General features: G+C 44.7%; 1 protein-coding gene across 4 annotated transcripts in view; it reads left to right on the forward strand.

Moving 5' to 3' along the window:
• PRDM10 (PR/SET domain 10) overlaps positions 1-15005 on the forward strand; it is a 79217-nt gene that overhangs the window by 56538 nt on the left and 7674 nt on the right. For all 4 annotated transcript variants that reach the window (XM_019509319.1, XM_019509317.1, XM_019509334.1 and 1 more), the window contains 9 exons: positions 1074-1229; positions 2837-3016; positions 4160-4270; positions 5506-5706; positions 6784-6927; positions 9291-9461; positions 11026-11166; positions 13233-13401; positions 14338-14438. In XM_019509319.1, coding sequence (XP_019364864.1) covers positions 1074-1229; positions 2837-3016; positions 4160-4270; positions 5506-5706; positions 6784-6927; positions 9291-9461; positions 11026-11166; positions 13233-13401; positions 14338-14438 — 1374 coding nt within the window. The remainder of the gene's footprint in view (positions 1-1073; positions 1230-2836; positions 3017-4159; positions 4271-5505; positions 5707-6783; positions 6928-9290; positions 9462-11025; positions 11167-13232; positions 13402-14337; positions 14439-15005) is intronic.

Raw genomic sequence — 15005 nt, forward strand, 5'->3', positions numbered from 1 at the left:
AAGGAAGTTACACTGCGCAATGAGCTGCACCCCCATAAATTGTCTTTTGAAACTGATCAAGAAAGTGAAAGGATCCCAAATTCTTTCTAGTTTTCAGCTCTACTTTGGAATTTAAAGATAAATTTTTCATATGCTGCTGTATGAATAATTAAATCTAGTCATTTTGTGAATCATTGTCTGCCTCCTGAGCCCCTTATGTTGAACAGATATAGATACCAAACGGCTCCATGTGTGATCAGAGCAGGAAGAAAATAAAGATTTCAGCAAAAATCTAGTTCTCCAGCAGTTCTGGGATTTTCAATGTCAAACCTCACCAGCTTTTTCTTCACTTGCTCTTCTATTAAAAAGCATGTTGTACGCCTGATGAGGCAAAGAATTCCCAAAATATGCAAAGGAAATTGCCAGGCAAGAAAATGTTCAAGATGAATTGCTGCTTAATTCCCATGTATTCTGTAACTGCATCTGATTCTTTCTGATTAAAAGGGATCACTCCCTGTTCTCAAATTCCTTGCAAATAAAGTTCAGGGGACAAGCATCAGCTGAATATGGTAACTTGAAGATGGTGATCTAGTAAGATCCTTGCCACTTCGTCAGGGATCTTTCTGTTGTCCTTAAGTTACCCAGCCATGCAATAGCAGGTGCCTTCAAGAAATTATTCCTGAAGAAATCAAATTACCTATGATAATCTGGAACAAAGATAGGAAGCTTCATTCTTTCTGCTGTTATCATCTGTTAAGTTGTTATCAGCACTCTAAATATTCTGGTAAACTGCTGCTTTTGCACTACAGCAAGCTAGAAAACTTGTACAAACTCTTTTGGCCCATCTCCAAATCTCCCAGATGTAAGAAGAATAGGATTCTGAAGCACCACTAGGGAATTGTTTTGTCTAATCCCGTTTTCTTGGAAACTGTTATTCAAGGCTGTACAGTATCTCGTGCTGATGGACTGTGTCCAAAGGAAAGAGCTTCAGTAGTAACCTAGTCTCCCCCTACCGTTGCTAAGAGCTCCTGAGACCATTCCCCAAGCTGTTCTCTCCATGTCTGAGTGCACTTTTTTGTGCTCTGCACTGCCAGGTGAAGAAACATGTGCGCAGTTTCCATTCGGAAAAGATTTACCAGTGTACAGAATGCGACAAGGCTTTCTGTCGTCCCGACAAGCTGCGGCTCCACATGCTGAGACACTCGGACCGCAAGGACTTCCTGTGTTCCACCTGTGGCAAGCAGTTCAAGGTAATGTACCTAATGGATTGTGGCATTCCTGATGGGAGAGTGGATCGCTGCTTTCTCCCTCTTTTGTCAACCTGATTGTCATCTTGGAAATGGAAGCAGTCAACCCAGGTAGACATGCTAGGTTTGCATGTGATGTGTATACTGAAGCATACAAGTTGTAAGGAAGCATGATTCTCTCTGCTCTGGCCTGAATGAGTTGTTCATATATCATCTCTTGTAATAAGCTTGTTTAACGTCCCTGGGACAGCTCCATCTATCTTCCATCTACTTGTAAAGAGTCTGCTCATTTCATAGCTTAAGCGAAAACACCATTAATGTGCTGCTCCTCATTACTTGGTTTAGAAAGCCTATTTTACTGACACCAATGGATTAATAATCCAAAGAAACCAAGAAAAATAAATTGTAATGAACCGCCATGGATGTTTAGCCCTATAATTACAACTCCAAGTAGAAGTTCGACTATAGACATTTTAAAGGGACAGTATGAAGCTGAGCTGAATCACCAGGAAGCTGGCAAAGGGAAGCTAAAATCCTGTAAATGCATGAAGGATTTTTCCAGTTAAAATAATGGTATCAGTCTGGTCATTGTGAAACTGCAGGTGCTTCAACCTTTTAAAAGTTAAAATGACCCAATCATACCATCAACAATTAAAGGTCAGGTAAAATAGTGTTATCTCTGTTGGCCAAGGAAAGGATTACTTTGTAGGAAAAGTAACGGAACTGGGAAGATGTAATAAGTAGTGATGCTGAGAGCAAGGCATTTTTTAATCTCTTTAAGTCTCAGATTTCCCCACGGTGTGTGATTAATATAGAATTTATGGTATCTTTGGAGGATTATTTTATACTTGTAAAGCATTTGGAGATGACATCGTGCATAATGGTGTAAAATGTTACTACACTGTTATGTATTATTATTATAAAGCCATTCTCAACAGAGGTAAGATCACCCCTAGTAGTTTCTGTTATCGTAAGGCAGAATGTAGGAATAAATAAAGAAGGTAAAATGACAGCCACATAGTGTGCTTTTAAATAGAACTCCCCAGTAGCATCACATGCATTGTTACTTTAAGTAGAGCAAATAGCAGTTTCCCACAGTATTTTCCCCTTCCATTATGTATGTACTTGTGAAAAATGCTATAATTTAGCCCTGGAAATCTCTGTCCACAGTTAGCCAATACAGGTGCCAAGCCTCAGCTCTGTCTTCAAGGGGCAAGTTTCACTGCCATCAACAGTTATGCTTTTGTGCCAATTCAGGTGATGAGGATTATCTTGCCACTAGGAACTGGACTGAGATCTATGGGCTCATCTTGCACAGAACCCCAAATTAGTATGAGCTGGGTAACAGCTTTCATTCCCTATCAGCCTGAGCTGGAGTTGGACCAGAAACCAGGAAATGAAGAGTTCTGAAACTTAGCAATTCTGAGTCTGAGTCCCACAGTCATCAGTGAAGCCTGCAGAAGCAGAAGTTTCCAGCCTGCAGTGCTGCATCAGTTCTGTAGCAGCCTGATGGACCCCTATATAGGATGTATTTTGGCCACTAGCCCTTAAGAAACAAATACTGTAAATGCTGACCATTTTTCTTCCTTTCTCACTGTTGCCCTGAACAGAGAAAAGACAAGCTCCGGGAGCACATGCAAAGAATGCACAATCCAGAACGAGAGGCCAAAAAAGCTGATCGAATCGGCCGCTCCAAAGCCTTCAAGCCTCGGATAGCTTCTACTGACTATGAGAGCTTTGTGTTCAAATGTCGACTGTGCATGATGGGGTTCCGGAGGAGAGGCATGCTGGTCAGTGTCCACATTAGAGCAATAAACTTTGTCACTTAAAAAATGGTTTGCTGCACCTAACAATTTCTGATTTTCAGGGGATTAGAATGCAGGGTGTAAAAAAAACTGTCAGGTTCTTATAAGATGTCCTTTCTCTCCTGTTTAGTTTGCCCTCTCCCATATCCAACCATCTCTCCCATTTTATCACATCTGTTTCTTTCATGTCTACTTGTCTATCATGTCTTTAAGGTGCCTGTCATCATGGTATCTAGGCACTGTGATTTATAATGGGGCCATCATAGTGGTGTCTGAGCACCAAGTATACAATTAATAACAATTACAAACAAGATGCAGGCTTTATCATTCGGTGTCTGTACATTGCTCTGTTACTAAATGGAGTTTCTTTGGGCCCTCCTTCTGCCCCCTACCATCTTTCTTTCCTTTTTTTTCCCTTTCCATTCTTCCTGTGAGGGTCCTTTCCCAGCCATTTCCTTTTATTGTGGGGGAGAAAAGGGGCTGTGCAAACAGACTTCATGCTGCATTCCTTGAGGACTCAAGCAGATTATGATCCCTGCTTGGAAAGGATTCTACAACCAGGGATCTCCTGCTGAGAACACTTTACCCCCCAGCCCTGTGGAGTTTAAGCCCATTCCCTTCCTTTTCTCATCTTTGATCCTGCATGAATGTGATCACTTCTGGCCCTCCTTGTGAGGTTACCAGAGAAGAGGCTGAGTGCTTTGGGGACCTTATTACAGATTCCTGCTGCAGTGCTGCCCTGAGTCAGCCAGTCAGCATTTGAAATTGTATCTGACAAAGGATTTTCTCTTGCATTGACTCAAAGCGAATTAGGCTAGTGTGTATAGGGAGAATTCAGCTGAGGGAATGTGTACTGTAGTAATGTTGCTTTTCCCTTCAGCAGTTCTTTCAGCCAGAGAAATGGTAAATGGGATCTAGTATGACCAGGTTAACCTTCAGCAGTTGACCACAAGTGTATGTTAACCCCGTGGCATCAGATGAGTTATGTGCTGCTGGTTAGCAACGGTGCATTTTCCTGGTGGGATGTGATATTGCAGAAACGCTGACTTTCCATGTCCACAAGAAGAGGCAGTTGTATAGCTTCCAGCTGTAACATGCTCGCTATTCTGTTTTCTTTCTTTCTCTTAGGTGAATCATTTATCAAAGAGACATCCAGACATGAAAATAGAAGAGGTGCCAGAGCTAACATTACCCATCATCAAACCCAACAGAGATTACTTCTGTCAGTATTGTGATAAGGTATGTAAGAATATCACACATTAGAGTGTAGCACAGCTATAGACTTATGTGTAACAAATTTGTCTATGTGTAGACATCTGGCAGAGCTTGTCATTTTCTTGAGAAAATATCTAATTGAACTGGCCAGTGGCATTATTCCTGCCAGCACTAGCAAAGTAGACATGAAAATGAAATGCTCTGAGACACCTGAAAATTGAGTTCTGTTTCTCTCCTCTTTGTTTTGGATATTTTTGTAGTCTGTGGAGCTTGAAGGTTTTAAGGGCACAGTGGCAGACCTCTTTGTTGATGGCTTTGATCTAGTAGAACATATGCATATGTGTAATCCTGTTCAAGTCTTTGCACTGCAGAAGGCTACGGGCCTGATTTTCACCAACTACTCCTTTTGGCTTGCAAGTGTCTAAAAATCAGGGCCTATGTCCTTTTATTAGGAGCTGCCTACTTCTTAGCCATATGGCAGTGATTCTCAATATTCAGGATAGCCTGCAGCTTCCTTTGCTTTGGCTTTGGATACTTACACTTTCAGGGTGCAACTTACTCACTGAGCTCCATTTTTATGTAGGCTTTCATTTATCATGGAAAATGCCCCAGCATGTCTTGTCCTCTGTCACCGATGCCAGAGTCTCTGGTGTACAGGAGAGCCCTGTTCCTAGCAGGATGCTTCCCAGATTTGTTTAGCTTGCTATTTGTTTTTGCTTTTTTTTTTAATTACATGATTACACAAGATTATTATGTTGGGTTTTGTAGCTTCCATGCTACATCTAATGAGACTAGATTTAGAAGAGTCCTGCTGATTACTTGAGGTTATTAAAAAGTCTCTAATACTTTAAGCAAGAGTACGTATCCCCAGTGGCTGGACAAATTCCAGTTTGGGTGGTTACAGTCCCAGTCCCTGACATTTCCCTTTAGAGTATCAGTTGAATAGAGTTTTCCTCACTTCCTGACTGAATTAATTGTTTAGTACTGATTTACTGCACACTGTCAAACAGTTACCACATTCCACCCTAGAGGGAGTTGCTCTCAGTAGCTGACAAAAAGGTATGATACTTGTGTGTATGCATGCATGTGTGTATAGATAAAACCTAAAATATTTGTAATAACAATTGAATATGGATATTTTATAATATCCCTATTAATGGAGACAGGTTAACTTTCTGGATGGAAACAAACAAATGCTATCTGTTTTCTGCACTGCCATCAGTGTTACACTGCTCTCATTCCAGTCATTTATCCTGCAGGTGTACAAAAGTGCCAGCAAACGCAAAGCACATATCTTGAAGAACCACCCTGGTGCTGCCCTACCTCCAAGTATCCGGAAATTACGCCCGGCAGGCCCAGGCGAGCCAGACCCCATGCTGAGTACCCACACCCAGTTGACAGGCACAATAGCTACTCCACCTGTCTGTTGTCCTCACTGTTCCAAACAATATAGTAGCAAGGTACAGTGAATGTGTCCCTGCTTCCAAATGCTGCTCCTCCCCTCTCTTCCCCTCTCTCTCCCCCTCCTCCCCAATGATGTCTAGTCATTGTCCTTGTAATCCATCAATCCAGGGGGCTTGCTCTTTCATCATGAGTCAGACAAATGATTTCAAACTGAGTGCTAACAATGTTGTGAGCAGTTTACTATATTTACAGTTTGCAAAGGAAGGGACTGTTTAGTGGTTAGATTAGGAAACTGGTGGGGTCCCTGGGTTCTATTCCAAGCTCTGTCTTGAATTGCTGTATGAGGTTGTGTAAAGTACTCCATCTGTCTGTGCTTCAGCTGGGGGAGATAATCCTTGCTTTTCCTGGATAAAGGAGTTTCAGCGTGATTTCACCGCCCCCCTTTTCTAGGGCTGAGTCCTGACAAATTTTGGTTTTCCAGAAGCAGACTGACAGGGTACAAACAGGGCTTTCACTCAGCATTTCATGCCTCTGCCAATTTTTTAAATAAATCTGAATATTTGCCTGGATTTTCAGTAATGCTTTCTGATTTTCAAATGCCTGACTTTTGGGTAACCTGGTTCAGATATCCTGGGTCTGACTTTAAGAGATGATGGGCGTCCACAAGCTCCAACCACAGATTTTCAGCACATCTCAAAATAGGCTAGTCATCCAGAATATCAGGGCTGTTTTAGAGAATGTTGCCCGCAGGTCTGATTATTCAAAGATGTACTTCTAGATTTGTTTGGGCAATGGATTTCTTTTTTTGAGGTTGTTAGAGAGGAAAGAGAGGGTCAGTGACAGAAGAGAGGCTTTCTTCTGTCATCTCAGAAGGGTGTGTACTTGGCACATGTAGTTGGCAGTGCTAATGAAAGGATTTCAAAGAATCACAAAGTTTGAGGCAAGGTCTGCTTAATACAAACCCACAGTGCTTTTTGTTTCCTCATTGGTCCCTTGAGCATTGCATGGTTCGAATTACAATGCTCGTTGTTCGGGCAAAGCAAAGAGCTAAGATTCACACAACTGCTGATTTCACTTGCATCAGAGATGATCTGTTGGCCTGCTCCCTAATTCTCTTCTACATCTTTCCACAGACCAAGATGGTACAACATATTCGCAAGAAGCATCCTGAGTTTGCTCAACTCCCTAACACAATACATACGCCATTGGCAGCAGCTGTCATCAGTTCTACGCCAGCAGTTTTAACCACTGACAGTACCACTGGAGAGACAGTTGTGGTAAGGATGAAAAAAATGTTAAACTGGGCAATGCAAGTGAAACAGCCAAAGATCCTGGGTTGTAGCTATAAGCACTTATTGACACTGTCACTTTGGAGTTATGAACTTTGTCAAGAAATTACTATAAATCAATGATTTGGGGCCGTTTTAGACTCAAGGCGCACCTTGGAATGTCAACTCTTAGTTTTCACTTGATTTTTGATAACACAAAAATAATAGAGCAATTCTTCTGTTGCAAAGAACTCGGGAAGACCACAGCAGGCCAGAATGCTTTTTAACACTCTGGAGTCCTATGTGAAATCTCTGGGTTTATGTTATGAATCACGTTTGCATACCTAACAGTGCTAACATTGGGCATCTATACAGGTGCTCCGGGGTGGTGGGTGGGAGTGCTTTAATTAGAGTGGCTTTGAGAGCTACTCTAATTAAAGTGCCCACAGCATCACATGTATTCAGCATCCTGCACTTCCAAATGGTGGCCAGGGCGATTGAACTAAAGTTCATACAATGAGCTTTAGTTAAAGCACCCCTGCTGGAATTTTGAAGTGCGGGGACACTGAGGCTCCTGGAGCGCAATTTAATCAAGTCTGCTGCAACATGTGCTAATTAGCATGCATCAGAACAGATGTTTGGCATGTGTATAGGTGCCCATTGTGTGGCACTCCAGGGCACCCCTGGAAGGATCTCAAGGTACTGTAGCCCTACTTAAGAAGCACTGCTGTAGATCCGAGTACCAAACTCTTCTGACCTTGTGGCCAGATGAGTGGCATGGGACCAGACCTGGGCCAGAAGAATGGTCAAGGGCTGGCCCCTGCAGGCTGCACTGAGCCCACAGCACCCTCCCTACCCCACATGCCAGAACCAGTGCCTGTGGCACTTGCGCCAGCTGGTCCAGGATTGAGTTACCTGCAGTGGACACTCTGGCCAGATCAGATGAGAGCTGCATGTGGCGCTCACTTCAACTGGTCCAGGGTGGACCCTGCATGCAGCGTGTGTCCCAGACTGGCTGGAGGAGGCACCAAATCTCTTGCATGTGAGGGACCTATGGAGCCTTCCCCCACAGCCCCACATGCTGGATCCAGTGCCCGGTCTACCCAGTCCAGGACTGCAGTGCCTACTTTGGGATCTATGCTGCATATGGTGCCTCCCCTGGACTGATTGGAGGAGGCACTGCTTGTGGCACAGTCCCAGAGCAGGTGCTGCATCTGGCATGTGAGGGAGAGGGGTCCTGGACTGGCCCTGGGGACTGGATGATGTGGCTCTGCAGGATGTGTCTGATATCTTTGCTATAGATCATTCCTGCCATTGAAGTTTTACATTATGTTTTTGATCTCCCAGGGAATTTATATTTCCATTTTTTAGAGCTCTGAGGATGTACTTGTTTCCTAAGTCCGGTTTCTCCTGTTCTCAATATCCATAGGCTGGAGACTCAAATGACACTTTCGAATGCACCTAACTGACTTAAGACTACAAGTCCCAGTGAAAATCTAGAGAACCTGTGCTCTTAACACACACAGTCAGTTTGGAAAATTGTGTCTGTCCTCTGCCCTGATGGAGGAGGACCGGATGCAGCTCCCTTCAGTACAATGTGGAGTGAATATAATAGCACCCTTTAATCAATCAGATGGGTGCTGTTGAGTGATATGAGCCTCTCACCATCAACCGCAGTTAAGCTTGTGGCTTCCACAACATAGCAGCTGTCAAGACAGTGAAGAGAGAGGCTAGAAAATTGATCTTGTGTCTCCTCAATGGCACTAAGTGTTGGAGGGTGGCTCCTCTGCAATATTTTAGAAACCAATTATCCACACACAAACCATTATTTCAAGATTGTGCATTGAAGCTATAAATAACAGTGACCATAGTTTGCTTGAAACAGGGCAGATTCACCTCTGTCCTATTCACCCTGCTCCTGGTTTGATGCATCTCATTAGCTGAACATTATGTTTTACCTCATATTCTGTAAATAAGGTAACACATTTTGCTCCAGTGGGAAAAGTTAGTTGAAATATGTTTGGAGAACATATTCTCCAAGCACAGATTGGACCCTGGGGCAGACAAAGTTTCCATTGCCATAAAGAATAATTTAGAGCTGGCAAATATAACAACTGTATTTTCTGTGCATTATGATCACACTTAAACATCTCAAGCAGGATCTGGGCAGAACAAGCGCTCCCAGTGGCATCATTGCTGCCAGACTCCAATTAAGCAGAGCTCCATGTGCAGTAAGCTCTTGTAAATAACTGATTAGTTTCCAGTGATTCAGATTAGGTTTCCAGAGCTCTGAAATAATTACAAACACGTAAAGGATTCTGCCCAGCAGATAATATTGGATGATGAACTCTGTTTCTCTCTCCCCACCCCAGACAACAGATTTACTGACCCAAGCAATGACAGAACTGTCCCAGACCCTCACAACAGACTATCGAACCCCGCAGGGAGATTACCAGCGAATCCAATACATCCCCGTGTCCCAGTCCACAGCTGGCCTGCAGCAGCCCCAGCACATACAGCTGCAGGTTGTGCAAGTGGCCCAGGTAGGTTTCTTACTAATGACTAAATTGTCTCTTACCTCCCTGAGTCCTAAATTGTGCCACAGTTCTGAAGATTTTTTTTTTTTAATTTCCTGATGGAGAAAGGTAGATATTGTCGGGAGACTGATGCTCTGGGTTTTATCCCTAGAAAAATACAGAATTAGTGCAAACTTCCCTCATATTCCACATTTACCATGTATTCTACCTTTGTTCTGATGGGAAAGGATGTAGAATGTGATATAGAGGTTTCTGTGGTCCATTCTGTTTTTGGCATCTGATGAAGCTTCCAAGAAGGAGACCAGTTATGGAAATAATATCTGATGAAGTAGGTTGTTGCCTATGAAAGCTCATGCCTCTGAACCAGTTAGTTTTTAAGGTGCCACCCTGCCCTGGCTTCTGCTGGAAATAATCTCTGGTGTAGACACTAGTGCACTACTTTAGGAGGAAGATCACCATCTCTTCTTCAAACAGGCACCCATACAGCCGTCACTGAGGTTTGCGACCCAGGAGTTGGTAAAGTGTATCAGTGGGTGATCCACTTCTACATTTGTGAGCAGTAACTTGTAGTTTTTTATTTTTAAGGCCCTGGAGCCAAAATTTGGAAGTTTGGAAAGTGTTTGCTTTACTTTTGCATTAACTGTTGGAGGATTCATTCTCTGTGACGTTTAGTAACTGCCTCAGAAATAAATGTAGAATATAACAGGATTAGCTGATCTGGGGGAAATGGACTTCAGGCAGCTCTAAGTACGCACCAGAGCCCTTTTAAATCTATCAGTTGCTGATTGCTTGGATGGATCTGAAATTGCCAGGTAGTTGGTATTTAAGTCTGAAGGCTGAAGCTGTCTCTTGTCTTTTTTTTTGTTTCTCCTTTTTAGCAATGCCACGCCTCTTGTTAGTGATGCCCTAAACAATATGGCCATTTAACATTATTAACAGATGAAGATTTAATGATGCAGCTGTTTTGAATTCTGATGGCTGCAGTTTTCCATTATCTTAACAAGATGTGATGCCTCTAATTAAATTACTATATTAATTAGAAGGTGTTGCCCCAAAGAGTCTTTAATAAAATAATAGAAATTACTCCTCTTCTGTCTGATGTAGATCTGTAGCTAATCATAGCATGTTCTTAAATGTGTGAATACATATATTTACGGGGAGGGAGTTGCTTAGGGCACTGTCCTAACTCTTGGGAGACCTCGCCACAGGATCCATTCTCTGCTGTAGGTGTCTTGTATGATCTTGAGCAAGTCACTTAGCCTTTCTGTTTCCTCACCTGTCAAAGTACTTTTAGTAATTAAGATAATTGTCCATTGCAGCTTCTAAGTTTGTCATTCGGCTTCCATCATGCCACAGTTTTCTTGCGTTGCTTAAAAATGAGCAATATCCTCCCTTTGTACCACACATTGATCACTGGGGATTCCTCTTTAATATTTTTAATTTGGTAGTGCCCAGAGGTCCTGATCAGGATCATGGCCCCATTGTTCAAAGCATTATACAGTAAAATGATGGACACTGTCCCTTGCTCGAAAGAATCTACAGTTTCTATCTCTGTTTTGATTTGTCCCAGGCTACCTCACCTCACCAGTCCCAACACTCTACTGTGGATGTTGGACAGCTGCACGACCCTCAGACGTACACCCAGCATGCCATCCAGGTGCAGCATATCCAAGTCACAGAGCCAACCTCAGCAACTCAGTCATCATCACAGGTATCCCACACTTTTAGTGTAAAGAGAATTACCCATGACAGGATGCACAAGCTGAAACCTTGGACAGCTCAATCTGCAGCAGCTTTATCCATAGCATTCCCCTTGAACTCCCATGAAGAACTGCCCATGAAGTGGGTGCTCTTTGAAATCATTAGATAGTTCCCAGTTGGTCCAATTTATCATACCATATGCAGGGTAATTATGGAGACACAGTGGGTGGGCATATTTATGTCTCCATATGATTAAGGCAGTGTGACACATTAACAGATGTATGAATATGGGCCATCCCCACAGGGAACCTCAGGGAAATAGGTGCATCATCTGAAGGTTTTGTTATACATTAACTTGAATATGTGTTAAGGGCCCTTAAAACAGAAGCGTTCACACATTAGGGCAGAGAAACACAGTGCTAAGGGTCCTCAGAGTGCCTCAGAGATAATCCTCTTCCATTGAGGATTGTCTGTAACTGGTTTTGGGCAGCTCACGTTGCAGTCATGTATGACTGCTCCATAGGCCCAAAGCCAGTTGGGAGGGGTCCTCCAGCATCCCAAGAGGAACCACTTCCAGCCGCTCTATCTTTCTTCATAGTGACAGCACTATGAAGGTAAGAATCTCTCCTCTCCTCCCACTCCAGGTTCTTCCTGGCCCCCAGGTCTCCCCCTGTTCCTGCTCCCACTCCTGGGGCTCCTCCTCTGCCCCCACCCCACTGGTCCTTTTGGCTTGCCTCCGGTTCCTGTGTCTCCCAGCTCACTTGTAGCTTCTGGTACTGTCCTAGGGGAGCAGGGAGGGAAGAGGAACTCACCTGCCTAGCCACCACCACTGTGGCTGGGCTACTACTGCTCTTCAGGCTAAGCCCAGCCCAGCCCAGAGGATAGCTGGAAGGCAAGTTCCCCTTCCCTGCTTGCTCTGCTGGGACAACTCCAGGAGTTGCAGGTGAGCTGGCTGCTGGAGGGGTGGAGGATGTGTCCAATCTGAGGATGCAAGGGGGCTGGCCTTATCTGGGGGTGGGGCAGGCAGTGCGGTGGACCCAATCCTGGGAGGAGGGGGCATTGGTGGTGTGGCAGGTCTGATCTGGGGAGAGGGAGCAGACACTGAGCCCAGTGCCAGCTTGATCCAGGCGTGTGGGGGGGAGTGTGAACCCCTTCTCCCACTGTCCTGAATTGGGCTTGCACCCTGGATCTGTGCTCACTGTCCCTTTCCCCTCATCCCAGGATCTCCTGGCTTAACCTGTGGCTTCTGGCACTGACCTGGTGAAGCAAGCAGGGAAGAAGAACCAGCCTGCCACCACTAATTGCTCTCTGGGCTGGTCTCAGCCCAGAAAGTAGTAGTGGCCTGGTGACAGTGGCAAGTGGGTTCATTCCCCTTTCCTGCTGCTCTCCTGGGACATCTGTGGCAGTACAGGTGAACCAGGGGACATGCAGGTGTAGGAGTGAACCGTGAAGGCCAGGGAGGATGGGGAAGCCCCACTGGGCAGGGAGGGAGCCCTGGGAGTTAAGGGGACAAGGTACAGCAGGTGGCTTGATCCAGGCAGTGGGGGGCAGCAGGGACACAGTCAGGACAGGCAGGGGCTGGCAGGCCCAGTGGGACCCTTCCAGCCCCTGGCTGCCACAGTCCCTACTCTGCCCTTGAGAACAGGTGATGTGGGCAGGCTCAGAAGCCAGCTTGGTTCTTAGTCATGCCCCTGATCACTGGCCCTCTAAGGGCAGGTCAGAGCAGTGCACATTACAGGGGGCATTAGCTCTCGATGTGCAACTGCGCAAACCACATGCTAATGTTAACACCAATTACAAGTAGCACGTGCTAAGTGTAATGTGTAACAAGGCCCTGAGAGTGCCAGAGGTTTGATGATGGCTGTAATACAGATATTTACTCTGTTGAGAGCTGCACTGAAAACACACTGATTCCTGTCTTGCTGACAGTCCGGTTGACTGTCATTCAGTGCTAACCCAGGCTGAGGTTTACATGGGATTAGCGTCAAACTCCTGTTACTGATACAGCAGCACAACTGGAAGTTTCAGCATGCCAGAATGTAAACAATAATATGTGCTTTTATGGTCTTGTTCTAGGTGGGAAGTCAGCCACTGAGTCCCTCCTCACAACAATCGCAGCAGGAACTCAGCCCTTCCCAAATGCAGACCAACACATCAGCACAAAACCAAACCCTCCAACAGCAGCAAAGCTCCTCGGTCCAACACACATACTTACCCAGCACGTGGAACTCATTTCGTAGCTACCGTAAGTATCAGGAATGTGGGAACAGTGCCACTGACTCCCTGTAGCAGGCACATGTCTGTCCTTGACTGTGGATTGCCCACACATGCAGTCTAAAAACGCTCACACAGGGGTGACGTGAAATGGGCTTTTCATGCCAAGTATAAATAACTTGTTGTACAGTTCTGAGAGGCTGGAACTGTTATGTATCCTTGAGCAGTGCATGCTTAAGGAGTTCTTCATCTGTGGTGACAACAGGATGTGATGTCTAGAAAAGGGCCAGATTCTCAGCTGATGGCAGTTGGCAAAGCTCCACTGAAGTCAAGAGTGCTATGTTATTTTCACTATTAGAAAACTGGTTCCATGTGCCTGATTTGTTCAGCAAGGAGGACTCAATCTTTGCAGGGAAAATTCACAAAAAGCCTAACATGTAAATCTGGCCACCTTAATCTTGCAACCCATAGAGACAGCAGATGCCAACATGCAATCACCATTTCATTTGAGCAGTCCTGCTGCATTGCATCCTGGAACCTCTCTTTCCACTTACCTCCACAGAAAAGCAGGATGATCAGGGGGCATATACTATAGCAGTCTCTGGGCTTGCTTTAGAACAGTGGTTCTCCACCTTTTTAGACTCAAGGCACCCTGCCATAACTTTTTGTGAATTGAGCAGCACATCATTTATATATTGTAGTGCTTACCCGCTTGAAGAGCGGCTGGGAAGGAGGAGCAGTCGGCAGGGAAGAGCCTGCACTGCAGTGAGTGGGGAGAGAAGGAGCAGCTGGAAGGAAGAGCCTGTACCTACCTCTCTTATCTCCTCACTCCCCACAGTACCCTTCAAAGGCTGTCATGGCACCCTGGTTGGGAGTCACTGCGTTAGACCTTCTGACCAGTCTTATCCTCTTCCTTACTAACCCATGAGAGTGTTTGACTATATTTTTTCCAATTTCTACCTTTTAGCATCTGAGATTCAGATGATGGCCATCCCACAGGGTCAATATGTGATCGCAGAGACTCCTGTCACCACAGTAAATACAGGGCAAGTGAAAGCAGTCACCCAGGTAAGCAGGGGGGTGCAGCTTTTGTTCTGGGGGGAGAAATAAAGCTTATCCATGAGGTCTAACCATATTAGAGAACACCAAAACAATAATATGGGGCACATCAAGTAGAGAACATGGTAATGGTAGTGTCACAATAGGGGAACAGTTGTGTTTAAATTGGAAGCTAACATGAAAACTGAGTGTGTCTGCATAGGAGTGTGTGGCAGATGGGATTACATAATCTAAAGCATAATAGGCTTTCTGCAGTACTTGGACCAGCTACCATATTGGGACAGAATCCATAGCCAAGAAGGCAGTCAAGAAGTTATATGACATACCTGGTCAAAATTGCCCTGGAACAAGGAGGAATGGATTAGGGGTTTTTTGGACTCCTTAACGTAGAAAATGATTTGTTTAGTAGGAAGGAAGCAGTCATGTCCTTCCAGGAAAGCAGGTTATTACTTTTGAAATAATAGCATGGTACCTTAAGAGATGAGGAAAACTGAAGGTGCTTGCAAGTTGTGAATTTGCCACACACCCCCACACACACCCACACCCACACACACACCCCCACCCACCCACACCCAC

The sequence above is a fragment of the Gavialis gangeticus genome, unplaced genomic scaffold (genome assembly GCF_001723915.1).
Source record: "Gavialis gangeticus isolate Ggan-Ray unplaced genomic scaffold, GavGan_comp1, whole genome shotgun sequence".
Lineage (NCBI taxonomy): Eukaryota > Metazoa > Chordata > Crocodylia > Gavialidae > Gavialis > Gavialis gangeticus.